Source organism: Lynx rufus, unplaced genomic scaffold, assembly GCF_022079265.1.
Source record: "Lynx rufus isolate CCGP_SWC_20201006 ecotype Redwood Valley unplaced genomic scaffold, mLynRuf1.p SCAF_11, whole genome shotgun sequence".
NCBI classification, from domain to species: Eukaryota; Metazoa; Chordata; class Mammalia; order Carnivora; family Felidae; genus Lynx; species Lynx rufus.
Window position 1 is genome coordinate 23078971 of NW_025814825.1, and position 26857 is coordinate 23105827.

Below are 26857 nucleotides of genomic sequence, written 5' to 3' on the forward strand. Positions count from 1 at the left end.
CTGTTAAAAAGATAGAAATTACACATTCTAGTACATGCCATAGGGGAAATCAAACTGTTTTTGCTTAAGATTATATGCTTTCTCTTCCACCCCAGTATCTGTGTAATTCTTGGCATGTACTTTGTTGAGTGAATGAATAAATGAAAACTTAATTGATTAATTCTACCATATCCCTCTTGATGTTTTCATGCAGGCTTGAATATGCCCAAGAAGGCTGTTTGCTTTAAGAAATAGCCAGTGAAGGGTTATGAGAAATATTTTGGTTTATGTTCTGTATATGACTCAATAGACAAAATTAATTGCTTTTCTATCATGTTTTTCATGGATTTTCATTGATCCTTTTGTATGAAAACAAAGCTTATCAGTAGCTTTAGACCTATAATAAGGATCACAGTTTTTAGTGCTTTAATAAAAGAAGGGTGTGTGTGCGTGTGTGTGTGTGTGTGTGTGTGTGTTTGCGTTGTGTTTATATGTGCACGTGAGAGAGATTTTAAATAATCTCTTTATTTATATGTTTCAGTGGCATCAGTTTTCATGAATTTCATTATAAAAATTAATAAATAATTTCTCTTTAAAGTTCAAGAATAAAGGGGTGCCTGAGTGACTCAGGTGATTGAATGTCTGACTTCGGCTCTGGTCATGATCTTACGGTTCGTGAGTTCGAGCCCTGCGTCAGGCTCTGTGCTGACATCTCAGAGCCTGCAGCCTGCTTGAGATTCTGTGTCTCCCTTTCTCTCTGCCCCTCCCCAACTTGCACTCTGTCTCTCAAAACTAAATAAATGTTAAAAAGAAATAATAATAAAAAAAATCAAGAATATCAATGCCACCTTGCTCCATAGTAATTCTGGGAATTCCAACTCTTATAATCAGATGTCACTTTTCTGCTATGTTAAGAGAAGAGAGATTTTCTTTCCTTAATGTTCTACTTACCTTTCAGTGTTTAGATAAATTTCAAATTCTGATTTGTCCCTTCTACTGGTCCTGAATTCATTGTGGCTTAAAGAATTCAGATTGCCCTCAAATTTATTAAGCATGCCACTCAGTCCTTGGTGCAGTCTCCAGCCTCACAAAGTCTGATTCTCCATATTCCCTGTCACATATAGGAGTGGAGCAGCCAAGGCTGTGGGAACAATTAAGAGTGACGACCGTTGGTTCTATTGCCAGCAAAACAGACAACAGACAAAGCGCCATTTCTGAGCCATCTCAGCTCCACTAGAAAGTTATTGTTCAACTAGGCTGGGAGGCTGGTGGCCTTCTAACTGCCCAGTCATATCACTGACATTCTGGCCCACTATTTGAGGTGCTCTGTTCCTATATTTCTATATACTTTCTTATTCTGATCTCTTTCTTATGCATTCTATTCCGACTGTATGCAAAAAGGTTTTTTTAATCCTGTGTATTTTTTTCTTACCTTTAATCCCATGATAAGTAATCTCACTGAAATCCCCGTTTTTAAATACCACAATTCTACTCTCTCTCCAGGGACCCAAGTGCACACAATTGAGAAGTTACTTATTCACACAAGAACCCAAACATGGTGTTACCAACTTTTCTACAACCTCTTTTCTTTCACTAGCATATTCTGTTTCTCCCAGGAATAAGCCTAGGGGTCCTTGGCCTCTCCTTCCAATGCATATGTTCTGGTTTCTATTATAGGGCTATTACAAAAAATTAAGAGACCCTTGTCTCTGTGGGCCCCTTCTGATGTCTGAATTACTTGAGAACAAAAATCCTGTCTTTCCATGAAAGTGTGCTAAGTATCTGTCATACTATATAGTAAGCAGTCAAAATTACCATATGAAGTAATGCATCTACTTTGAAAAAACTTTATTATAATCTTTCTTTACATAAAAGACATTTCTTAATTAATTACTTAAACAATAAACTATTTATGGGCAAGTTGATTATGACAGAAAGTAGATTAGAGGTTATCAGAGGATGCAAGGAGAAAGAAATGAGAAATTATTGTTTGGTGGGTGCAGTTTCTCTTTGGGGTGATGGAAAAGTTTTGGAAATACAGTGGTGATGGTGCACAACATCGTGAATGTAATTAATGCCACTAAATTGTATACTTGAAATGGTTAAAATGATGCATTTTTTGTTATATATATATATATATTACTGCAATAAAATTAAAAACTAAATTATTTACAAAAAGGAAAGACACTAAAATCCTCAAGATAACTGAGTGCATATTTTCTAAAAAGAAAAGCTTCTTTGCTAAATAGAAAATTCATAAAAGGAAGCCTAGTAATTAGTCATAGAAACAAATACAATTGCAGCCATATTTTTTCATGTATTCTCATTTAAGAAATATGTTACTACAACAAAAAGTATCATTAAATAAAACAATGAATTTGAAAAGTGAATAAGTGAATAACTGAATGATTAAAAGAAAGCACCATTTAAATAAACCGACCTCAATAGTTGAATGCCTGGGCACAGTGGGGCCCAGTTTCTCACTCTGCTGACCACAGACAGACATTAGCATTAACGGGTCCAAATGGTCAGCTGTGCACATGCACGTAGAACAGACATGGACACATCTGTCATGCATTTTTGATAAGTAGGAAGCACTGTCAAGTTTCATCATCCTAAGACTCAAGGGTCAGACGGGGGGGGGGGGGTCGGGGGCGTGAATCAGGACCAGGTTTCTGAAGATGAAGAGGGCCTGGTTAAGGTATCATGGAGTTCTTCACTGGCATTATTAACATAGAGGTCCAGGTAAATTTATATTGAACAAGTATTCTACCTAAAATATCATGAGTTCTGAAAATAAATTTAGTACCAGATATTCTTTGTGTAAATGTTTGTTTTCCTCCCTTTTCTTTTTTTTTTGCCAAATTTATACTTAGCATATTTGGTAATTGATGCAATATTATTTCATCTGAAGCTCCAGGTTGTTGGGAAATGCCAATCAGTGTTCAGTTTGTTGACAATCTGTAAATTATCTGTCTCAAAAAATGGTTGTTAAAATAAAGATATATTCTTTGCCTTGAAAGGTCAATCTTATAACCATTGGCTTCCATGTGGAATTTTTTCTAATCTTTTTCTCTTTTTCTGTTTCTCTTTCTTACATGCTGACTTCGGTGTAGCAGACCACTTGGGGATTGAATTCATGGGTAAGACTACACAATTTGCTCCTTAAATATCCAGAAAAAGCTAAGTTTCATAATGTATACAGTGTATTCCTTCCCCATCTGATTATAATTGAAATGTCTCATCATCAGATGCTGTCAGTAGTAAAAAGTGTTTTTGTTGATTTTTCACTAAGTAGTGGCTCAAAATGAAAGACTTAACTACTTATTGGGAACGCAATTGAATGTTAAGTGCATCTCTGGAACCATACAGAGGTTGGACTTGGCTCCTGGTTTGTTTGCTCTATTTCTCCATTTTCTTATCTGTAAAATAGGGATGATAGTAGTTCCTATTTTAGTGAACATGTGAATTGCTTAGCACAATGTCTACAAGATGGCAAACAATAAATGATTGAAAATAATAGGGATGATTTTTAAATGCTGTTTTTTTTTTTTTAATTTCTGCCCTGATTCCCTTTCCTTTTGCATGATGACTACTTTGTATACATTATAGTATCAATAAATTTGGAATAGGGGCTATATAAACACTTCCATTTACAAAATTAAAGTATTTCTTGTGAAAGTACTTACAGTGAATTGTATGTTTTTAAAAGCATTGGAATGCCTTCCACAGGAATTACTATTATGTTCATAGATAATTACATTAAGAATTGAACATACTTTTCTGAGTGTATATTTTATGTAAAAAAAAAAAAAAAAAAGAAATACATAGGGTTGATATACGTCATGGTGCTAAAATGGAAGGATACCCAGGAGTTAAAGTTAGTGAAATTGAGAAGACCTAAACTTGAAATCCAAATTAATAATTCTTTGCTTATTTGGCTTTTGTTGAACTTTGGATTTTTGTCTTATATGATATAGATATTAATACTTCCTTCATACATGAGTATGGTTATTGCAATAATAGTTACAAATTTAATTGTATTCATTTATCTATTCATTCAGCAAATAATTATAAAGTGCTCAATGTAAACAAAGGAAAATAATGCAAAATATTGCAAATAAAATAGCAAAAATAGACCAAAAAAATTGGTCCAATGGCACTTACAGTCTAGTAAGCTTACAGATAATAGGTAATAAACTAATAGATATACAGTTGAGGTTCGGAAGACCTATTTCAGGCAAGATGATATTAGCTTGGACTACTGTGATTGTGGAGAATATGGGAAAAGATGATACACATTTAGGATGTGGTATCAGCAAGTATTTGAGAGGAATTAATGTTGAAGTTTAGGAAGGAGAGATTATCAAGGATAATACAGGGTATATAGTTTGCATATTTAGATAAAAGGGGGGCCCATTTACTGAAAAAGAACACTAGAAGAAGAATAGATTTATGGGAGATGTTTTACTAGATTAGGTTTGGAAATGGTGAGTTCCAGGTACCTCTGATATATTGAGAGAACATGTCACATTTGCAATTGTATTGCTGGAAGTTTTTAGCGTTAATTAGAGCTTAATGATTTAATATTTATACTAGAATTGATCTCCCCTGTTGTGTAGTATTTTTCATTAGTGCTCTATTATCTGGGTATTATATCATAGAAGAAACAGTTCAATTCCTGCAGGTTTGGGGTTTTTGCTAGAGAAATGACATGAAAAATAAGGGCAATGAAATTCAGGATAAAATTCAAATGAAACATCATGGAATGTAAAGTAGGTGTGGAAGGAAGTGACAAAAGGGTGGCTACCTGAATATAATCAATGAACACTTATGATGGGAGCACTCAAACACGTTGTTGGCATGGAAAGGAGACTGTAGTCATACGGGTCAGAAATTATAGAAAATTACAGACAGGTTCGTGTAGAAGAGTATAAATTGTTGAGAAGGATATATGGCTTTTACTTTCCTCTTTTACTAGATAGCGGGGATTAGTAGCATGGAAGTCTGAGTATTAACAGTCACTTTGAAGATAATAGGTCCTGGGCCTAATGAATAGAGAAAATTGCCCTGGTGGATTGCGGTCATTGCAGACTTTGAGAATAGAGGCTTCAGAAGTTGGTTACGCAGCAGAATGACTGCATATATAGGAAACACCATGTAGCTGATAGGTAGGGCTGGACTAACTTCAGACCCCACAAGTGGTGTAGCCATGGTTATAGCAAACTAAATTGCTGCATCAGCGTTAACTATAATTGTTAAAAAAAAAAAAAATCCACCCGTCACCCTCCTATTGGGCTTTTCCTGAGGAGCTCCAATGACACAGTTACTTTATGGTAACAATTTGCTATGGAACCAAGATATGTATTAAAAAGTTTGTGTTAAAACATATAAAAGACTTCAGGATACTGGTAGGTGAAATATAATAGGTAATTATGTAGTTCATCTATATAAATGTCAAGACTAAGGTTATAGTGGGTCATGCAAAACTGGGCGTCAAATCATAGCAATGAAGCCTTATAGGAAATAAGTTCTCAGTGTGTGAACATTTGACTCCAGCAATAGAGATTGCCTTAAATGGAAGGGGGTGGGCAAGCAATCAGAAATGAATATGTAGTATGTATACAGGTGACAACTAATGAAGGCTTGTTTGAAATGGTGAATAGGTTAATGAATAAACTGTTTCCACTGACCTTACTAGTTCTGGACACTGTTCACTCCCACGCATTTTCTAACTGAATATGTAAAATTCTGTGTGTTGCTTTGGGAACAAATATTTTCAGATTTAACTTGTGATTTTAGAGTCCATATGGGTAAAATTATTTGTACTGAAGGTGGTATCATCCCAGTAATATGACATGTCTAGCATAAATACAGCTGGGAAGCAGAAATGTAGGCATAGTCTCTATAAACTTAATCATGTCAGTATATTGGAGTACACAGTGCTAAGTGCCAGTTGTGTTTTAATGAGTTCTAGAATACCTTTCTTCTCAACTTCCATCATTCTTACTTTGGGCAATGTTAATTTCATCTTTCTTGAGTTGGAACACAGATCACAAAATGATGATCTGAAGCACACAGCTCTTTCCCTAAGCCTTTGTATTCCCAGGGGCCAATCTATGTTATTGATCAGACTCAAAAGCTGAATACTTTATGCAGCTTAATAAATTCCTATTTAAAGCAGGAACTTCAAATCGTATGATTTGAATCATATGATCCAAGAATCCTATTATTATTTAATCAACCTATATTTCTCACACTCACTATATGCCAGATGTATGAGATATTGAAGATGCAGATATATAAGCCATATCCTTTCATACCCAAGGGCTCTGAAACGAAAAAGAGAGAAAAACTACACATAATGGAGGTGATATAACAAGTGCTATCAAAATGACATAGGCAAGGTACAATGAAGGAAAAAAATGAATTTTAAGAAAGTATCTAAATGGGTTTGGGAAATTCAGAGACAGCTTCCTGGGGGAGGAGACATGTAAGCTGAGTACCAGCCAAAGTGGATAAACTGTACTGAGTGATGCCATAGTCGAGATGGTACCAGCTCTGTATTACTTCTACATTACGGTGAGCCTTGATGTTTCAGTCTATCTGGCTCTATAAGCTCCTTAGTGTCACTACTCTAGGACCGGAGAAAGAATGTCAACTTCAGTAAAAACACTTAACCAAAAAAACTGTTCTGAGTTGATTTAATAATTTTAAGGAATAATTATCTTATCACATAAGCCATGCTAAACCTAAAGTCCATAAAGCTGTCAGCATTCAACAGGATTTGTCCTTAATTATATTCGTGAATTTTTCTTATTGATGCTTCTGGGACTGGCACAATGAAAATATCAACAATAAATACTGTCCTGGAATACACTATCAGTTAAAAAAAAAGAAAGTTAACTGACGTAAATAGGGCAGGCATTTGAAGGTACATGAAAATACAAAATTGTGTTTGTGAAAAAAATGTAAAATCTGAGTTTCTATTAAGTCAGTCATGAAAAATATTTCTGGAATTAATGACTTAACCTACTCACCATGCATGCATGAGGGAAAATTGAGATTTTTAAGGTAAGATGTCCACAGTTTTCCTCACAGGGTGAACAGATCAGGAGATAGAATAGACAAAACTTCATTGTAAGCATAAATACTCATTGAGAAATCCACCCAAACATCCAGAGAAGACAGATGGCCAAAGGGCATGTCAAATTGGCCAAAGCTTGGAAGGCACATTGATCACGAAGAGGGATTTCTCATCTGAGAAATATCTGGCTACAGTGTCAGGTGCTCAATCATGGAGCATATCTCATTATATCCATTTGAGCTATTTGTTATGCAGCTATTTCTTTGACAATGCCCTGATGCATTGGATGCTGTAGGCATCAAAGATGTTTGTATAAAAGCAGGTGCAATGCCATTTGCAAACATATTAGCAAACCACAGGGAGAGCTGAAGATTGTGTGGGAGATATTTCATGCAAATCTCTTCCATTCTCATATGGAAAAACAAAATGAACTCTCTGAGTTAAATGTCTTATTTGTGATTTGACATTGTTTTAAAGATAACAATGTATTTATGCAAATTTTGATTGAGTAAGCCCTAGTACAATTTTTTTTTTAAATCAAAAGACTTAGAGAACTTGGGAAAAGCAGAATTTTAACTGAAATCTGAAAAAGTTATTCTAGAATGATTTGCATTTTGAAGTTGAAAAAAGAAAAAAGAATGAAATGCTGAGTTTGCTATAAGGAGAGCATTAGAAATGTGTTATAGTGAAACTGTATAGTCTAAAATATGTGTATAGTTTTAGAATTGATAAGGTCATACTTCACCATATATTGAGTATCTCTTTATTCTGTCATGTAAAAAAACATTGTTTTAGGATATTTTAGTAAGTGCTGAAGACTGGTTTCTAATTCTGTCAGGATGATATAAAATGGGGGTATTTTCCTAAAAGCTACACTACTTATGATAAATGATTTGGTGTGTGTTCCTTTAAAGCTAACAGGCTCATATGTCAGTCAGTGAGTTCATACATAGGCCAAATTTGTGACTTGGCATTAGAGATACAGAAGTGATGATTCTCTTTCTTTATGCTGAAATTTCTGAATTAGATTTATGTAGAACAAAAATGTTTTCATTCATTTAAATATATCATGTTTTCTTATAAAACAAAAGAGCAATTTATGGATTAATGTGTCTATATTTGTATGCGAAGAGTGTTTGCCTGTTCATGTGCCCTTCTTTGCCATATTAAGCTACACAAGAAATTAGATGTTTCGGAGTAATAAAAGTTAACATTATTTAATGTTAAATGTCATTTAATGTCAACTTTTATATCATCCAATTGAACTTTTTTTTTTTTGAGAGAGAGAGAGGGATTGGCAGAGGGACAGGGAGAAAGAGAATTTTAAGCAGGGCTTTACCTCACAACCTGAGATCATGACCTGAGCCAAAATCAAAGTCAGATGCTTAACTGACTGAACCAATCAGGCACTTCATATATCATCTCATTGAACTTTAGAAAACAATGAATGAGGTAGGAATTCTGTATATCCTTATCTTGTAAATGACAAAACTGAGGCCTGTTTAGCTGAAATATCTTAAGAGCCAGGAAATTGCAGGTACACGATTTGAACTTAAGTCTGTCTTCCTTTCGAGCTCTTGAATTCTACTGGTGACTAACTGCTGGGCATGTCACACAATGAGGGCTTCAGGATTACTCAAAGAGGTTGTACTCTGGCAGTGTTTCAAATGGTAGTGAACTTCAGTATCTAATCCTAGGGTTTAAAGGTTATGTTTTCCAAGTACCATGAGGGTACAAAAATCTTGGGTGGTAACCCATGTTATCCAAGCTACAAGAAAATGAAAACTGAACCAGATGCCAGTCTTTAGCTTTACGTGCAGAATTATAACTGCCAGGTGCACAAAAAGGCTCCCATTGGCTGATCACTGTAATGTGTTATGTAGGGTAATCTATGGAAATGTGTTGTATTTGAAGATTTCTTGGTAATTACAGACTGTGTTGAGTGACATTAATCAGGTGGTCTTAACTGTTGAATGCCGTTGGGGTATAAAGGCATTACACATTCATCTCCTCTGATAAGAGACATTTGCCAAATGGAATAGTGAGTTGAACCATCTCTCCAATGATTTCCCAAGATTCTGCTTAACAAACATTTACACAATCTTACTTTCTAAGTTACTTTTCTCTTAGTAGTATGGCTACTCCCTCTCTCATTACACTATAATTTTTTGTTAACATAAGTCTCAGTACAAGTGCTAATAATTCAGCTCCCTTAATCACAAACACCTCCAAGTGTTTTTCTCTTTTTCTCTTTCTTTCTTTCTTTCTTTTTTTTTTTTTTTGAATGAAGCAATATCTCAACTTGGTTTGGTTGTTCTTTTTTTTAAGTTTATTTTATTTGTTTATTTGGGGAGATAGGGGCAGAGATAGAGGGAGAGAGAAAATCCCAAGTTGGCTCTGCAACTGCCAGTGCAGAGCCTGATGCAAGGCTCGAACTCACAAACTGTGAGATCATGACCTGAGCTGAAGTCAACCAACAGTCAGACACTTCACTGACTGGGCGACCATGTGTCCCTAGTTTGGTTTTTCTAAAGTTGCCTCACCACACATTTAGAATAATATTTTGATATGATAACATTAATATAATATAATATAATATAATATAATATAATATAATATATATGATTAATCTAATAGTAGTTATTAGCATATATTTGTACCTCCAGTAGTTAGCAGAAAAGTCTCTAAAGGTCATGACTATAAGTGAAATAAGTTAAAATCTGACAGAATTTTCAGGTGAGAATGAAAACTTTCAGTGGTCTTCTTTGAGGAATGGCTACAACCAAGAGATGTACTGGAAAATATGCACATATAATCATTTTGATTTCTACAAAGGAGAAAATGGACATTTATGTAAATACTTTTATAGATCAGATCCAAAATTGGTTAATAAAAATTCATTTGCAGACACTGATAAAAGTATTTTTTTGTGAACAAGTTGGAAATAAAGTATTGTTCACTGAAAGCAGACATAGGACTATTGCATTTTTGCTAAATTAACATTATAATTTTTTAGAAAGCTGCTAAATGATTCAATTGGGAGTTTCTGTGTAGACTACAGCAAAGCCTGGATAGACTTCCATGAACTTCTTTTATAATGTGATGAAGCATAGATTATATCAATTTAGTGATAGGTGAATTTGGGGCAATGAAATCCTGTATGTAGGATCAAGATCAACCATGATTGGAGCTTCCCATTGCTTCTAGGGCAACATTTTTATTAATATAATGAATAAAGCCATAGCTTAAACACTTAAAAAATTATGGGATGCCTGTGTGGCTCAGTCTGTTAAGCATCCAGCTCTTGATTTCAGCTCAGGTTCATGATTTCACAGTTCATAAGTTTGAGCCCTACATCAGGCTCTGTGCTTCTTGGGATTCTCTCTCCCCTTCTCTTTCTGTCCCTCCCCTGCTTGTGCATGCTCTCTCTATCTCTCAGAATAAATAAATAAACATTTTTTAAAAATAAATAAAAAGTAAACAATTAAAAAACACTTAAAAATTTTTTGAACTTTTTATAAGAGGTGACTGCTATTTTATTAGATAAAATTAAGATCTAACAGAAAGAACTGGATTTTTGGATTGTCAAATTAAACTCCAAAGAATGTGAGATCTTAACCAGTATCAAGTTGATTACATACTTATGCCAATTAATCTAAAATATACTTAAGTTCACAGTAGATTCCAAAGACCTTCTTAAGTATGTTAGGAAAAAAAAAAAGAGTAACAAAGATGTTCAGCTTATTGGAAAGTAATTCCCAATGAGGTTAAGAAAAAAAAAAAAAAAAAGGACTGTTATATCCAGTTCTCCCTGATAACTGCTTCTGAAGTCAGATGAATTTTTGCATTGGAGAGATTGACAAAAAAAAAAAAAAAAAAAAAGAATGATGAATTAAATTGTTACGGAACCTGGTCTGGATCACCTGGCCGAAGCACCAAGTGGCACTCCGAGATCTTGGAAGGTAGGCTGTTTATTTCACACCAGCAGGCCGAGAGGAGATCACTCTCCAGAGGTCTTAATCCGAGCGTCAGCAGAGGAAACAATTTATAGGCTGTTAGTTCCGCATTCCGCATTAGTAGTAATTTGGCGCCAGGCAAAGGGGGTAGGGAGGCTATGGTTGGGGACTGGAATTTCCTTATCAGTCCTGTGGGTCATCTTATAACAGATTTTTCCCTATCAGAATATCTAAAGATGCAGCAAAGATAATACTGGTTCTCCCCAATAGGCAGAGAGGCTGCTTTATGGGTTCACAGTAGTGCAGTTAAGTCAGACTGTGTGGAGCCCCTTTGGGAGTTCACCCTTGCCAAGCCAGAGCCGCAGCTCAAGACAGGTAAGACAAATTCTCAAGGAGTTCACAACTCAGTGTAGGGGACAGAATCATAAACCAATTATTCCAATTCAATGCAAAAAAAAAAAAAAAAAAAGACTTTAATTGAAGGTTTTTTGTTCCTTTTTCTTTTACAAAAGGCCAGATGAGGGTTCCTAACCAGCTGCAGGATACTGACATGCGTTTCATATGCACAGAAATAGTTCACATCCTTGCGGGAAGTACTAGGTTCTGCAGTTTTCTGCTGAATGATTTTACAAAGCCTTCAGTATACTTCTGTCCATTCATAAATCTTGGAGAGAAAGCTATAGTAAGCAATATCTTATGAATATTTTTTCCAGAGAAGCATATGTCACAGAACTAGGATTTCAGAAACTGTACTCTCATAAATGCTGAGAGAAAGTAACACAGAGGAAGGAGCATCCACATCTCCTTAGAACAGTCAGGGACATCTTTATGTGGAAGAATAAAATGTATTCCTACAATTGGGGGATGGCAGAAGGAAACAGGGAAGGGGACAAGGAAGAACACAGGTAAATAAGAGCCGGAAGAGAATGGAGGTTTTAGGAATGGTGAGGAGTCCCAAGTAATTGGAGAAGCATAATACAACTGCAAGGGAGTGTGGTAGGTAATGTGGTCGGTCTATTAGGTCAGAACAAATTATGATGACACTATGCCCTTGGAAAGATGTGTGATTTTATCTCCTTGTGAGAGAAAGCCTTCAGAGGTTTCAAGCAGATAATGATCAGATTAGCTTATTCTGGGCAGTGGCTGTGTGTAGAAGTTGCCTGGAGGCATTGTGTGCAAAACCCCAGCTAATGGGCCAAGCTCAAAGTTTACTTCAAATACTCACCAAATGCTTGCTCTTTGAATAACACTGTGGGCATTATAAAGATGAATTGCCATTTAGTCTGTGTCAGGCACAGAGCAAGAGGCAAGGGCAGAACACCTGGGAGGGTGTGGGGATGAGGAACAATGAGCAGAACCAGGGGCACAGGGGACCTTGATCTGATCTTTGAGAAAAGGGTAGGATTTCCATGGGCAGAGGAAGAAACATCCTAATGAGGATGTTAAAATAAACAGGACCAGGATGAGATGATTGGGGGGGTGGGGAGGGGAGTGGATATTGGTCTTTATCAACAAAGGCAATTTGCATTATAATTTAATTTAAATAACATTTAACTTTTTATTTAAAATTTAAATCCTGTCATTCCCCAGCATGAAACTTTCTAACGGATCTAGAATTAAATACAGACACCGTACGTTGTCATGCCAAGTCTCCCATGATCTGGTACTGCCTACCTCCTTGACTTCACTTCCTAGCACTGTGGTTCCAACTCACTGTTCCTGCCCTATGAGCCTTCTCTTTGTCCCTCTGTCTACCTCAGCTACCGTACTCATCTGCACATGCTTCCTTCTCATTATAAAGCCTTCAGTTCAAATCCACTTTCTAATAAACTTTCCATTGCATTTCCCATGTCATTCATATTAGCCCCTTCTGTTTCTTCCATATCCTTTATTACTAACTGGTTCATTTGTCTACTTTTTATTATGAGTCTCCCTACTAGAAAAGCTCTAGTGGGAATAAGACTTATTCGCTGTTGCATCTTTACTCCAGTGTTTAGCATAATTATAAGAACTCAATAAATATTTCTTGAGTTGATTTTAAAATGAATTTAAATGATGTATGGTTTTCTTAACTCTTAATGTAATTAAATGATTTTTTAAAAATTCTATAAGCAAAATATCAATGAAACCCAAGGCCATATGGTTTAGTTCTAGATAACTCTCAGTCAGTCACCAATATTCTTTCTGGAGATTTCCCTCTGTTTAAGCAGTGGGTGGCATCTGAGGACTTCTCAAAAGTGTAGCTTCTGGCTTACTAGGGTGTTCTATGTAGCCCTCGATGTGGTCCAGTAATCATAGAAGATCTTGACTGACCAGGTAGGTTCTTAAGGAATAATAAATAGCTCATTAACTGGTTGTTCTCACTTCTAGGTCCATGTTTTCTGTTTGTGTCATAGTTGCAGTTTGAGATACTGAGAGTAATGGGATATTCTCAAGCGGACAGAATAACATAATTCAAGAGCTCTCAGCTTTTTCAATCCCAGACACGGGGCAGCTTGTTGCAAATGTCAATTCCTATTTTTAGCCTCAGATATCTGATTAGGTCGTTCTGAGATGGATCAGGCTCCTAGTATTTAACATGATTTTGATGTAGGAAGTCTCTGCCTCTGTGGTGAGAAGCTTGGACATAAAGGGACAGAGAGATTTGGTTTAATTCTGGCTCCACTAGTGTATGTATGACGTGGGACAAGGGATTTATCATCTCTAATCCTATAGTTACCAGTCTGTGTAAGAGGGACGATGGCATCACCAATTTCATCAGGTTGTCGTGCAGATCTAAACACATGAAGCATATAAAGTGCTTAGCACAAAGCCTGGTGCTTATTAAGTGCTAATCAAAATGAGCTGTTCTAACTCCTGTTCCTCCAGGGAACAACTTCACTGATGAGGATTTCTGACCCATATACTCACCAAGGTTTGTTTTCATGTTGTCTACATCACTCTGATTCTTCTGGAAAAAGGAAATTGAATACTAATGTTCTCTTTACTGTGTGCTAATTTTTACACCTTAGAAAGTAAGGACTCTAGAGTTTCCTTATAGAATTTTCCAGGGCATTCCATGTAATGTCAGCTATGTCTTCAGGGTCAGCTCTCTACAGAGTAATGTCGGTGAAAGCTAGAGATCTCTTTTCAGAATTTGTTTCTGAAGATGTGTCTTTATATCTTCTACTGGGTTGTGTAGGCTGGCTACTTTCCCTTCATGAATATTTCCAACGGAATCAGACACAGGTGAAGGGGGTCAAGTCAACCCTTCTTGTCCAGAGAAGCTGCCCACTTGGATGTTGTACTCACTCTTCTCTGGGGGATATCATTCACTTTATTTCCTTGGATGAGTCTTGAAGCAGAAGACTGTACTGTGTTGAAAACATATCAAATATAGACTCTTTTTACTGATAAAGCTTGCTAACACTTTTGAGAAATATAAAGAAGAATTCACACTTGCTAATATTAGTGTGATTTATTGGCACAGTAGGTAATTTCACATGAGTTATCTCATTTTATCTTTCGAAGTTATCAGAAATCTCAAATATGTGATATAGAAAATCACCATCATCTGAATGACTGGAATTTTTTGGTCCAGGAAAAATTGATCCTGTATTTTAGTATCCTGTGGAAATACCAGATTTGAAGAGCTACTTGGTATGTATTCAAGGAATGTATTAATTTGATAGATGAATGGATAAAGAAGTTGTGGTGTATTACTCAGCCAGAAAAAAATGATGAGATCTCACCATTTGTGACAATGTGAATGGACCTAGAGGATATTCGGACTAGTGCATCAATGTGAGGTTGCCATTATGAGAAACCAAGATAGGCATGCAGGGCAAAGAAAGTTAGTATACAAAACAACCAGCACAGTTATTTGTTCTCATTTTTTCCTGAAACAAGGCTAGTGGAAGTAAAAGCAATATGCTCAAGTGATACATAGTAAAGATGAATTTATAATTCAAATCAAATATCTCCAGAGCTTAAATTCCTCCCATAGTTCTGCCCACCAGCAAAATGGAAGAAGGTATGTTCTCTGCAAATGTGATCACACTCTCTTCACTGCACCTGTGCTGGGCTTCATGCACACTGAGTCAGGGAGACACATATACTCAACTAGGGCCTCAGCGGTAGGACATGCATTGTGATCAGGGTTGCCAGATTGAGCAAATAAAAATGCAGAATCCCAAACTGAAATTTGAATTTCAGATATACAACAAATCACCATTTAGTGTGGATATGCTGGATAAATTACAGGTGACATACTGTATAAAAAGTATTTGTTGCTTACATAAAATTCAAACTAGTTCGGTCTTGAGTATTTTACCCGGTAACCCTGACTTTGGGACCATGAGCACGGTGAAGGGTAGCCCCCTTCTGACCCATTTCTATCTCACACTTCACTCCCCATGAAAACCAAATGAAAGGTGATTTGAGGAATACAGCAAGATAAGCAGAATTAATGGGGAAGATGAGCAGGAAGGACTGGAGTCAGAATGTTTTGCGTGTCTCAGGGTAACTCTGCTTGTTATGGAGAATTAGGCAAAAATAATACTAAGCTGTTCCCAAATTATCTCTTGGTAGCTATGGATATTTAACATAGCAAATGCAGCCTCTAAACTCATTGGTTCTGGGCTTTATAAGTCCTGCTATTACAGCAATTGATGAAGTATTTTCAAGTCAAGTTCTTGTTATGAGTGACATAATTTAACACCTCAAATATGGAAGCTTCGGAAAACAAATGGTAGCAGGCTAACTTAGCTTTGAGAAAGAGAGGAGCATTTAACTTACCAAACGATGCATTTGAAGGCAATATTAATGAAGTAATAACAGCTGTGTCTTTATCTGTTCACCACCCATTCATTTCCGCATTATGTTCAAACTGCTAATTTCAGTCACAAACATTTTTATGAGAATATGGGGCTTTTTGCTCCTACCAGAAAAAATCAAGGTATCTATTCTCTGGAGTCATACTATGGAATCAGAGTTGTGGTTCAGTGATTCCACTTTTCTATTGTTGTGAGGAAAAGAGATGCTATGAGAGGCAAGCAGTGCGATGGAAAGCAAGTATATATTCTGCAGCCAGGCAGATATGCATCAAATGTTGACTTCACCTTTTATCTATTATGAGCTATCTGTCTACCTTCCTACCTACCTATCTATTCATGTGTGTGTAGACTAATATCTCTCACTCATGATTCATTAATATAAAAATTGATGATATAACACATAATATATGTATTTATTGGCATATATTAGGCCTTCAGATTATGTCTTCCCTTTTTGCATTCCCTTACATGTTGCATTGTATTTGCCTAGGGTAAACTAATCTGTGTATCTGTGTTTGTGTGTGTGATCGTAAACCCTAGGACAGAGAGTGCACCAGCTTTGTGCTTAGGCAGCCCTCTCCAACACTTTCTTGAAGACTTCCCCTCTTGCTTCCTCTGTTGCCTTCTGGGGATATTTCCCAAGGAGATACAGTCAAGAGGGGCAGAAGCTCCTCCAGATATGTCCCCCCAATCTGTCCTAAGCCCCCCATGCAAGCAAACCTTCTGCCTTTCATAGCCCTGGAAAATTAGGAATCTTCTACATAGAGAGAATAGGTATTTGTGTGTGTGGTATTAATTCTAGGGTCGTGCAAGCTCTGTCTAAGGAACCCTCACCTTATTCTCTGATCCTTTTGTCACATTCCTCCAGGGGAGTTTTTGACTCCTGGAATGGTACCAAATACCAGAGCATCTTAAGCCCATCTTGACTCACTACTTAGCTTCATCTCCTCTGCTCAGTGCCCTTCACAACCAAACTCACATTTGCTTCTTTGAACACATCTCTCTGACTTCACTGCGTGTGATTTCTTTATGCCACAGAATTAAGGCCCACCACCCGTGTCTAACACGTCCTCGTGTGGATATCTGCACATCCTTTTCCTAAAGTCATTTTTACTTATATAATTATATGATGCTCCAGGATGTAGAAGACATAGTTTAAAAACTATAGTTAGATGACAACATTAATTATCAGGGAAATGCAAATTGAAACCACAGTGAGGTACCACATTACACCTGTCAGGATGGCTAGAATCAAAAAGACAAGAAAAGCATGTGGATAAATAGTACCCCTCATGCACTGTTGGTGGAAATGTAAATTGGTACAGCCAGCCACTGTGGAAAACACTATGGAGGTTCTTCCAAAAATTAAAAATAGAAATACCATATGATCCAGTAATTCTGCTACTGGGTATTTACCCAAAGAAAATGAAAATACTAATTTAAAAAGACATATGCACCCCTATGTTTATTGCAGCATTATTCACAATAGCTAAGTCATGGAAGCAGTCCAAATGTTCATTGATAGATGAATGGATAAAGAAGTTGTGGTGTATTACTCGGCCAGAAAAAAATGATGAGATCTCACCATTTGTGACAATGTGAATGGACCTAGAGGATATAATGCTAAGTGAAATAAGTCAGACAGAGAGAAATAAATACCATATGATCTCAATTATGCGGGGAATCTAAAAAATAAAAGAAACAACAAAAAGCAGAAACAGAACCACAAGTACAGAGAACATACTAATGGTTGTCAGAAGGGAGGTGGGGTAGAGGATGTGCTAAAATGCATGAAGGGGAGTGAGAGATACAGGATTTCAATTACAGAATGAATAACTCACAGGAATAAAAGGTACAGAATGGGGAATACAGTCAATGGTATTGTAATAGCATTGTATGGTGACACATGATATTTGATGAGCATAGCATGATGTATACACACTTCTGGAATCCCTATGTTGTATACTTGTGTGCCAATGTAGCATTGTGTGTCAATTATACTTAAGTAAAAAAAGGAGGGGGAATCTAGTTGGATGATAGGTTGATTTATTTGGAATGTGTTATGTAAGAAGACTTGCTTTTTTTTTTCTTTTTCAAAAGCAAAACCCTTGGAAATTACATAATTATAAAAAGGAAATTTTTTATGATTAATATCAAAATTATGTATTTATAGGTAAGTTTTCCAACAATTACCCAAACTCTTATTCTATGAACAAGTGATGTATTAATATTAATTATACACTTGAAAGAGGCCTCAGAGGTCTGCTGGTTGAACCTGTCCCTTTAACAGGTCCCTTTTAACGTGGATGGTAGCCTGGTTCCCTGTGTGGCACAGTGCCATAAAGTTTTAGATTCCTGGTATTGAATCTTCTTTTAATTACTGGTATTTCAACTTCTGGGTACATTAATTTCCTTGGGCTGCAGTTTTCTTGTAGACAAGACAGGGATAATAGGAATACATACTCCAACTACTCTTGGAATCATTGAAAACAGTTTCTCTAGTCAACCTATATCTATTCTTTGATGTATTCCTTCACCCGATACTCCTTCTCATACCTCAAAGATAATTGTCATGGCCTATCTTATCAGTATCTTACTTGTTATGATATTATTTTAAACTATTTATTTCCGGTTTATTTTTTCTGGGAAAAAGCCAACAACTGTGGTTGGTCAGTATCTCTTCAGAAGTCTAAACCTATTTCCCAAGGTATTTTCAAATTTATATAAGTCATGTCTTACACTTGGAGTAGCCTATGTGCACAGTAAATTTTCCAAAATATTTTGATTTATCTACTTTTATTCTTTGCACACTGTAATTTTGATACTTTAGTTGATAATATAATTTGCTTATGTTATCTCCATCCAGGGGCCATTGTTGTAGTGTGTGTATGTGTGTGTGTGTTTCCCAGTGACTTTCCCAAATATGCACATTTTATATGGTAGAGACTATAGTGTAGAGTCCTTTTATATGTTGTTGTGTTATATTGGTATTTGTTTGTTGGGATGCTCACTGGGTGTTATACATAAGCAATGAATCATGGGAATCTACCCCCCCAAAACCAAGAACACACTGTATATACACTGTATGTTAGCTAACTTGATGATAAATTATATATTTAAAAAAATAAAATTTTGTATGGATTTACCTTGTAATTTGTTTTAACTTTACATTTAAAAAAAAATTTGTGTTTATTTATTTTTGAGAGAGAGAGACAGAGTGTGAGCAGTGGAGGGGCAGAGAGAAAGGGAGACACAGAATCGAAGCAGGGTCCAGACTCTGAGCTCTCAGCACAGAGCCTGATGCAGGGCTTGACCCCATGAACTGTGAGATCATGACCTGAGCTGAAGTCAGACACTTAACCGACTGAGCCACCCAGGCGCCCTGACTTTCCATTTGTATAAGAGATAGAGACACAATGGGTCTATGTCTAGTTTTAGACATTAACCTTTTAATAGTCCCTTAAAGTAACAAAAAAGGACATTTGTGTCATAAAACCACAATTGTGTAATATAGTCTTTAATCAAAAAGGCCATTTTTAGGGAACTAGTCTAAGGCCACCTTTTACCATTCTCTACTTACAGAACAGATGTACAAGGATATCCTTTCACAATGTAAGACTTCACATTTACTTCTAGCATTTGCACCTTTGTTTTAACCCATTTTTCTGTCTCACGGTTAGAAAATGCATAGCAATTTTTGTGTATTGATTGTGTCCTGTAATAATGTAGACTTTTTCAGCCCTTCTGTATTTTAGACAGGCACACTGACAAGTGAGGGCACACTGAGACAGATGTGGATATTGTCTCATATTTATTGTTAGTTGTAATAGTTGTAAAAATGGGATTGCCACCTTAGAACTACAGTGACAGATTTCAAAATCTGTCTCTGGCTTGATGTTATGACAGGAAAATGTCTTAGATTTGGTAAAACGAAGCCTCTGTCCAAGATAATATTTTACTCATAACTTTTTCTGAAGTTTTTTTTTCCCTTCACATGTGGCACTATATGTATATATACACTGAAAATCACTGAGTTTTCAAATAGAATTATGACAATGGATGCAAAGGATGATGTTCTAGTAGCTGAAGCATGAGTATTAAAGGAACTGACCTTGGAAAAGCTGGAGTTTTCTGTGAGGGTTGCCGCATTTCTCCCCTGGGCTACAATGGTAGCACAGTGCAGGGAGAGATTGCCTTATTATACTCAATATCGTAGGAGACTGACATTGCTGTCAATGAAACAGCAATTGAAACTGCAGTAGAATATGAGTAACATTATTCATTAAATATATTATGAACACATTGCAATTTCTGTCAGTTTATAAAGCTACTTCCACCTAGGTAAAAATGAGACTCAGGACACGAACACTAAATATGAATTGTGTAGTTTCTCAAACAATTTTTTTCATGAAATATATATTGGAAGCCAATCGCAAGATGATCACTGAAGCATTCAGACTTTCAAGCAATAAGGAATTAGAGAACATTTTTAGGGAAAATTGACTGGATGTCACTTGGAAATGGATCCTCCTTTTAAACTTTGAAAGTGCTTAAGATCTGCTTCAGTTTGAGATTCTGTCACACACAGATGCTAACTCGTATGTATGAACATCTATTATTGAAAATGCCGTAAAAGCTTTTCTATCCCTCTATATTTTTCTATCAAAGATATTTTTTTCATGAAATAAAGATGATTTCATTTCCTTGGTTTCAAGGAAAACATTGTTTCATAGAAGAGTGGATTTTTTTCTTCTATTATCTGTCTTCTTTTCATATGCCCTCAATTTCCCTTACCCATTTATCTTTAAAAAAAAAAAAACACCTCTTTTCTTTCCTTGGATCTCAACTCACCAGCAACACTTTTCATAGATAAAAATTTGAAAGCCCTTTTACAGGAAGGGGGATGTATTTTTGTAAGTCTGAACATTTTTTTAAAGTTCAAATTGGGTCAATATGTTGTGAGGTTTTTTTCCGTGAAATGAAAACCATTTTATATACTTCGTATTCTTTTTTCCAACTGACCTACCGAACTGAAGTAATAATCAGACCAATGCACTGAGGGGACTTTGAGGTTTACTACTGTTAGTGCCATCAATTTATTCAGAATATTTGCATGAATATTTATAAGATCATAGTGTATCGTGGGTCAAATGGATCTTTGAGACTTTTGAGTCTGGAGTCCACATTCCTATTTATCATGAACTGAGACACAGTGATGTCAAAACTTGATGATGTTTACTCAGGCAAAGACAAAACTGGAATCAACATCAAGCATTTATTGACTACATGCTATGAAAAGCACTCTTACAATTCGGTCCTTTGTGCTTTTACCTTTCCATGGCAGGCAATTCAGATTTTCCATTCTTTTAATTCAGTGTTATTTACATGTAGATAGCTATATAGTTGTATCTCTTCTTCAATGAGGATTCTGTACAACCGACCTTGAGACTTGTTAACACCTCTGTAAAACTGTCCTAATTAACAAAAAATGCTTTAGCACAGAAACTGTCACTACCTTTCAGAAATGTCTTGGAAAATGTCTCATGCACTCGGTTTTGTTCTGGCTGAAGATATGAGGTAGCAAGGGTCAGTTTTTTCTACTCATAGACGCTGATATTGTATTCTGGCTTTCATGGAGAGTCTGTAAGCTCCACACTGCTGTGCTGCATTCATCTGTGGGTCCCCTGTGCTCAGCTCAGCGGCAAGGATACGGCAGGTTCTTATTAAATGTTGTTGGAAGGTTGGGTTTTTATAAGTAACCTTTAATGCCTTTAATACCCTAGCATCATCTTCTATTACACCGGAAGTGTTATTCTACAGTTACAAAGGTGATGTTTAAAATTCCTTCATATTGAAAAACAAAACTAAACTAAACAGAAAGTGTGGTTGAAAGAGTTTCCACAAATTAGAAATTGGCTCTGAATTAAGTTTTCCCATCCCTGTTGTATAGAGCAAATTGTTCAACGCGGCAATCGTAATTGCACTTCAACTAAAGGCTTTGTTTTACAATTTGCTCTAAGGTAATTAGAAAAATGTGCATGAAAGCATGGCACATGGAAATCACAGGTATATTCATCTGGATGTATTTTGTGTACTTTATATTTATAGCTCATTTTATAAAGCCAGATTTACTGTTTTGAAACAGACAAAGGGAAAGGGACTAGTGTTTTCCCAGCCTCTGCAATGGGCTAGGCCCTATGCCAGCTACAGCACGAGCTCTCGGTTAATCTGTGATGTAAATATTGCCACCCTTTCACAAATGAGGACACTGGACTATGTGGAAAACTGAGCATGTGGGGAATCAATAAATATATTCTTTTTTGTTGAACATATGCAGGTCTAATCAAAGTAATTACAACTTATATTCAAATTAATTTGCAATAGAGACACAAGTTGAACCCCGTTCACCTGGCTGGCACTGAGGTTATTTTTATAAGGGCAGTTTGCATTGTTGAGGTATTTTGAATAAGGCATGTTTATTTAGGTTACAATTTAATTTGCAATGATAATTTACAGATAATTTTTATTTATTTGTTTTTTTACAGATAATTTGTTTAAAAAATACAAGCACACCACGGCATCCTTATAAAGCAAACCAAGACTTTTTATAAAAGATCTTTTTTTGTGCTATGTTCCTTGACAAAATGAAGCCAGATGACCAGAAATTATGAAAAGGCATAGGCTGGTTCAATGAAACTGAACTTGGGAGACAAATTTAATTTTATATTCTAAAAAAAAATTTTTTTAACATTTATTTATTTTTGAGACAGAGAGAGAGAGAGCATGAACAGGGGAGGGTCAGAGGAAGAGGGAGGCATAGAATCTGAAACAGGCTCCAGGTTCTGAGCTGTCAGCACAGAGCCTGATGCGGGGTTCGAACTCACAGACCGGGAGATCATGACCTGAGCTGAAGTCGGCCGCTTAAACCGACTGAGCCACCCAGGCGCCCCTTAATTTTATATTCTAATATAACATTTCCTAAATTGTGTTCTCTAGAGAAATTAGGAGGACTTTTATACACACACACACACACACACACACACACACACATTCACTTTTATTCTAATATAAAAAAATAAATAAATGGTTGCATATGTACATAATGAATTCCATGATCAAATATGTTGAGGAAATGGGTTAAAGAAAATTAAACATTTGCTTTTAAATTCTATAAATTCTTATATCCATTAATACCATAATGTGCGTTGTGAAACTGCAAAGTGAAATGGAATTTATTTATTTATTTGTTTATTTTTTAATATGAAATTTATTGTCAAATTGGTTTCCATACAACACCCAGTGCTCATCCTAACAGGCCCTCAATACCCATCACCCACCCATCCCTCTCTCCCTCCCACCCCCATAAACCCTCAGTTTGTTCTCAGTTTTTAGGAGTCTCTTATGTTTTGGCTCCCTCCCTCTCTAACCATTTTTTTTTCCTTCCCCTCCCCCAATGGTCTTCTGTTAAGTTTCTCAGGATCCACATAGGAGTGAAAACATATGGAATCTGTCCTTATCTGTATGACTTATTTCACTTAGCATAGCACTCTCCAGTTCCATCCACGTTGCTACAAAAGGCCATATTTCATTCTTTCTCATTGCCACATAGTATTCCATTGTGTATATAAACCACAATTTCTTTATCCATTCGTCAGTTGATGGACATTTAGGCTCTTTCCATAATTTAGCTGTTGTTGAGAGTGCTGCTGTAAACATTGGGGTACAAGTGCCCCTATGCATCAGTACTCCTGTATCCCTTGGGTAAATTCCTAGCAGTGCTACTGCTGAGTCATAGGGTAGGTCTATTTTTAATTTTTTGAGGAACCTCCACACTGTTTTCCAGAGTGGCTGCACCAATTTGCATTCCCAGCAACAGTGCAAGAGGGTTCCCATTTCTCCACATCCTCTCCAGCATCTATAGTCTCCTGTTTTGTTCATTTTAGCCACTCTGACTGGTGTGAGGTGATATCTGAGTGTGGTTTTGATTTGTATTTCCCTGACAAGGAGCGACATTGAGCATCTTTTCATGTGCCTGTTGGCCATCCGGATGTCTTCTTTAGAGAAGTGTCTATTCATGTTTTCTGCCCATTTCTTCACTGGGTTATTTGTTTTTTGGGTGTGGAGTTTGGGGAGCTCTTTATAGATTTTGGATACTAGCCCTTTGTCCGATATGTCATTTGCAAATATCTCTTCCCATTCTGTTGGTTGCCTTTTAGTTTTGTTGATTGCTTCCTTTGCTGTGCAGAAGCTTTTATCTTCACGAGGTCCCAATAGTTCATTTTTGCTTTTAATTCCCTTGCCTTTGGGGATGTGTCAAGTAAGAAATTGCTGCGGCTGAGGTCAGAGAGGTTTTTCCCTGCTTTCTCCTCTAGGGTTTTGATGGTTTCCTGTCTCACATTCAGGTCCTTTATCCATTTTGAGTTTATTTTTGTGAATGGTGTGAGAAAGTGGTCTAGTTTCAATCTTCTGCATGTTGCTGTCCAGTTCTCCCAGCACCGTTTGTTAAAAAGACTGTCTTTTTTCCATTGGATATTCTTTCCTGCTTTGTCAAAGATTAGTTGGCCATACTTTTGTGGGTCTAGTTCTGGGGTTTCTATTCTATTCCATTGGTCTATGTGTCTGTTTTTGTGCCAATACCATGCTGTCTTGATGATTACAGCTTTGTAGTAGAGGCTAAAGTCTGGGGTTGTGATGCCTCCCGCTTTGGTCTTCTTCTTCAAAATTACTTTGGCTATTCGGGGTCTCTTGTGGTTCCATACAAATTTTAGGATTGCTTGTTCTAGCTTTGAAAAGAATGTTGGTGCAATTTTGATTGGGATTGCAATGAATGTGTAGATAGCTTTGGGTAATATTGACATTTTAACAATATTTATTCTTCCAATCCATGAGCACGGAATGTTTTTCCATTTCTTTATATCTTCTTCAATTTCCTTCATGAGCTTTCTATAGTTTTCAGCATACAGATCTTAATTTACAAGGTCCCCAAATCTTGATCACAAAATCCTTTTCCAAGGCACATTACTCTCAACTCTTGGAGTGTAAGTACATTCGGGGAGATGTTTATTCATTTGTTTATTTAACAAAAATGTATAAGTATTTACTATATGTCATTCATGGGATAAGCATGGGGAATGAAGAATGATTAAAACAGACAAAGATTCCTGCCTTTGTGGAGCTAATAGTCTGGTAATGGAGGCAGAATATAAACAAAACAAATAAGTAAAACAGGTAGGACTCTAATGAGTCCTGAAGAGAAAAAGCAAGTGGGAAAGAGGGTAAAGAGTATCTGGACAAGGAGTTGAACATCTAAATAGAGTCCCAGAGAAAGCCTCACTGAGAAAGTAGCATTAAAGATTGAGTGAAGCAGCATGGGCGGTGGTTTTCTGGGGAGGAGTTTTCCAGGCAGAGGAGGCTCTAATTCAGGAACAACACGTCTGTGTGGCTGGACCAGAGGGAGCAAGCGGAATAGTTGTAGGATAGGAGGTCGGAGAAATTATAGCAACCCAGATCAGGTAGGTCCTTGTAAGTTATAGAAGGAATTTGGTTATGAATGAATCCTTTGGAGAATTTTGAGCATTCAAAGGACCAAATCTGTTTACGGTTGATTTTTTGAGAAAAGCCAGCTGTCAAGGAGGAAAGTAGGACAACCAGGTAGGAGGTTGGTGCATGGATCCACAGGTGACATGATGGTGACCTGCACAAAGATTTCAGCAGTGGAGTAGGTGAACTTGAGTCAGATTCTGGATCTATATTGAAGGGAGAGAGTATGCTGGGTTTGTTGATAAACTGATATTGGATTTGAAAGAGCAATCGATGATTCCAGAGCCATAGACTCAGTAACCATAACAATAGTTGCCACTTCTTGGAATGAAGAAGACCTTGAGAGAAGAAAGTTTGAGGAGGGAAGGTTGGATATTAGAAGTTCATTTTTAGATGTAATTTTGAGCTGTTTTTCAGATATTCACGTGCAGGGATTGGTTTGGCACATAGAATACTGAAGTACATAGTCAGTGGTACCCAGTGGCAAATTGTTTACATAGAGCACATGGGAATTCCAGAATTAGAATGGTCTAGATTTAAGGGAACCGTCCTAATTTACAGAACCTTCAACAGAAACTAAAATCCTATAAGCTAACTTAGTGTTGTTGTGCTTCTGACAGAAACAAACAAACACATAGAAAAAAAGGAAGGTTGGTTGAGGAGGTTGCAAAATCACTAAAGCAGTTCTCATTCATTGCTTCTTGGGAACTAGAAGGTGGAGTTAACAGCAAAACAGCAGCGATGTTGCTGGGTGCTTTGAGATGGCTCAACAATCCCTCTGATGGAATCTCAATGGGAGCTTTTCTCAAGAGTCCTATTGAGGAGCAGTACTCTGCCCTCAACATCTTCAATTAATACAGCCGTAGAGGAGTTGTTGCTGGTCTCTAGATCTCTGCTTGACAAAGATAGCTTGTGACTTCACTGTCAGTCTGAAGTACTTCTATTTTGAGACTGGTGACAGCTACTCTAAGTGAACTTAATAGACTATTGGAATGTGACCTAGGTTGCTATGGAAATCTTTATTAGAAAATACAGGGAATATATATGATCTCCCTTGTAGGCTATTTTTTTTTTCTAAATCTCAGTGCCTTTATGTGTAGGAAAAATAATTTTTAATTGTGAACATATAAAATACATAAAATGTAAATGTGAAGCTTCATCATTTTATTATAAAGTACAAAGTCATGTAGCCAGTCAGCTCATTTAGAAGCCAGTCATTTGCCCCTCCCAAATCACAGCCATGCTAGCCCCTCAAAAACAAAAACAAAACAAAAACAATCAATATCCTATTATGTTTTCCATTTTCTAGCTTGCATTTAGCATTTTACCACCTGAACACTGTTGTTTAGTTTAGCCTGATTCATTGCGTATTATATATACATATTTGAATATATGCTCATTGTGTGAATATATTATTTATCCATTTGCTGTTTATCAGACTTTGTTTTTTTCTAGTTTTAGAATATTATAAATAATTCTGC

General features: G+C 36.5%; 1 protein-coding gene across 4 annotated transcripts in view; it reads left to right on the top strand.

Annotated features, from left to right (window-relative positions):
• The window catches only part of NRG3 (neuregulin 3), a 1058853-nt gene that overhangs the window by 931824 nt on the left and 100172 nt on the right, over positions 1 to 26857 (top strand). For 2 of the 4 annotated variants that reach the window (XM_047072600.1, XM_047072602.1), the window contains exon 4: positions 3096 to 3122. In XM_047072600.1, the coding sequence (XP_046928556.1) occupies positions 3096 to 3122 (27 nt within the window). The remainder of the gene's footprint in view (positions 1 to 3095; positions 3123 to 26857) is intronic. The other 2 variants (XM_047072601.1, XM_047072603.1) reach the window with 1 other exon arrangement.